Source organism: Corticium candelabrum, chromosome 19, assembly GCF_963422355.1.
Source record: "Corticium candelabrum chromosome 19, ooCorCand1.1, whole genome shotgun sequence".
Lineage (NCBI taxonomy): Eukaryota > Metazoa > Porifera > Homoscleromorpha > Homosclerophorida > Plakinidae > Corticium > Corticium candelabrum.
In genome coordinates, this window is record NC_085103.1 from 4,272,552 (window position 1) to 4,275,051 (window position 2,500).

General features: G+C 39.9%; 1 protein-coding gene across 1 annotated transcript in view; it reads left to right on the forward strand.

The window, feature by feature from the left end:
* LOC134194825 (solute carrier family 12 member 8-like) overlaps nucleotides 1–2,500 on the forward strand; it is a 14,559-nt gene that overhangs the window by 3,501 nt on the left and 8,558 nt on the right. The window contains exons 5-6 of the mRNA XM_062663798.1: nucleotides 995–1,226; nucleotides 1,816–2,014. Coding sequence (XP_062519782.1) covers nucleotides 995–1,226; nucleotides 1,816–2,014 — 431 coding nt within the window. The remainder of the gene's footprint in view (nucleotides 1–994; nucleotides 1,227–1,815; nucleotides 2,015–2,500) is intronic.

Here is a 2,500-nt window from a genome sequence, read left to right on the forward strand (position 1 = left end):
AATAATGTATTTTTAATTACAAATATTAATTAATTATAATATGTCTCGGTGCAACCCTTCAGAGGGTGCAGAGGGGTCTTAACCCCCACTGGGCGCCCACCGACCCGGCAGGTAAGCACAGTGAGGTACATGCCTCTGTGCAGTCCACACGGCGATCAGACACAGCTCTTTCAAGCCATAGCTATAGTCACGGAGAGGCCAACTACAATACGGGGAATCCAGAATTCCCGGATCAAGTCCGTATAGTCAACATTGGCACAAACCTCGCCAGACCACAGAAGCTCCCCATACGAGTGAAACAAGTCTCATTCCTTCATAAAAGAACCAACAATGAAAGATAAAGAAGGACAAGTTTCATTATTACTGTACCGGCGTGGATTCGAACCCACGTAGTCAAGATAGAAAGCAACTGTCGCTAACCACTCGGCCACAGCGCCGGTAAATAATTATAATAAATAATTATGTATTTTTAATTATTAGTGTTAATTAATTATAATAAATAAGTATGTATTTTTAATTATGTATTTTAAATTACAAATAGTAATTAATTATGATAAATAATTATGTATTTTAATCACATATATTAATTAAATATAATTAGAGCTTTACTATGTATTTAATTATATATTTAAGCAAATAGATTAATTAATTATCAATATAATTAAAAATAAAAAGCATAATTAATTATTGTAAGTAATTAATTAATGTATGTTGTGTGATTACAAATACATCATTGAATATGTAGTTTAACTCTAATTAATTCAACATACATAAGCCAAACCCTAACACTGCAGTTCTTGCTTGTTAGTCGTCTGCATTCTTGCTTGCATGCCGATTTGTCTTCCTGTCCAATTCAGTTTAAGGTGGTTGCCCTATCAGCTGCTTTCATTCAGTATGTACATCAAAATTTGTGTGTGTGTGTGTGTGTGTGTGTGTGTGTGTGTGTGTGTGTGTGTGTGTGTGCCTCATTTCTTCACTTCCAATTTATTTTCAGGCCGTTTCCATGTCTCTCTTTGCTGCTGGTCTCGGTGAAGCCGTTGCATCAACTTTTGGGTGGGACTCAACTTGGGCCATTCGCGGTGTTGGCCTACTCACCGTGTTGTTGCTCTTCGTGATTGTTCTTGCTGGAGTCAAGTTTGTCATTCGACTGCAGCTGCTGTTGCTGCTTGTTTTGCTCATGTCGGCTCTCGATTTCATCATCGGTTCGTTTGCTCACACCGACAAAGGTGAGGACACTTTAGTGTTATGTGGTCGTATCCGAACAAGATCTCACACATCAAGAGGCAAAAGGCACACAAATTGTTTAAATTAATGCAGCTTCTCTGATTGTTGATATTAATGAATCATGATGTACACAAATTGTTCAATGCGGCTTTCTGATTGTTGATATTAATGTGTCATGATCTACACAACTTGTTCAATGCAGCTTTAGGGATTGTTGATAGTAATGATTAATTAAGTATTTAGTGCAATTTTGGACCACCCAATGACAGTCTGCTTGAGCATACAAACAACTTTGAATTTTATGACTCATTTTGTGTGGTCATGAGCACATTTATGTCATACAATTGTTTAATGTGACTTTTTATTGTTTATATTAATGAATCATGATTATTTAATTAATGTCAGTTAATGATTTAGTCTTTTTTTGCCTGAACATACAAAACAAATTTGACATTTTCATACCTCATGTTGTATGTTCATGGGGACATTTTTGTCACACAATTTTTGCAATAATAATGAACATGTCGAGTGTTTTCTTTCTTGATTTTAGGTTTGTTGCTTGTAGACTTGACTAATTGATTTCAATATTAGATGCTGAATTTTTTGGCTATCGTTCTGATCTGTGGAGCCAAAATGGGTCTCCGTCGTTTTCTAACGAGTCATTCTTTATCGTGTTTGGAGTCTTTCTTCCGACGGCCACTGGCATGATGGCTGGGATGAATATGAGCGGCGACTTGCGGAGACCCAAGATTAGTATACCTGCGGGAACTATGTGTGGGTTTGTTGTTAGGTGAGCTGTACACGTGCACACACACACACACACACACACACACACACACACACACACATGCACTCACGCACACACACACACACACACACACACACACACACACACACACACACACACACACACACACACACACACATGGCAAATGGGTAAGGAGCTGCCGTTAAACGGTAATGCCCGCAGCCAGATGGCTGGGTTCCTGTGCACTAAGCAGGAGCTATGGGCGGTGTTAAGCAATCTTCTGGAGCCTGGCCAGGTGCTTGGATGAGCACCGACTACAATGCCACATGTGGTGTGGGCACCTGAAGTCTCACCCGGACCCCAGTGGCTGATGGAATTTGGCGCAGTCGGAGGCCTTTGCCACCCCAGTCAATGACCAGGTACTCATTTGTACTCCTGAGTTGAGAGACGCAATTGTGTGTAAGTTTCTTGCTTAAGGAAATTATGCCATAGCTCGCCATCACTGTGACTTAAACCTGCAACCCTGCA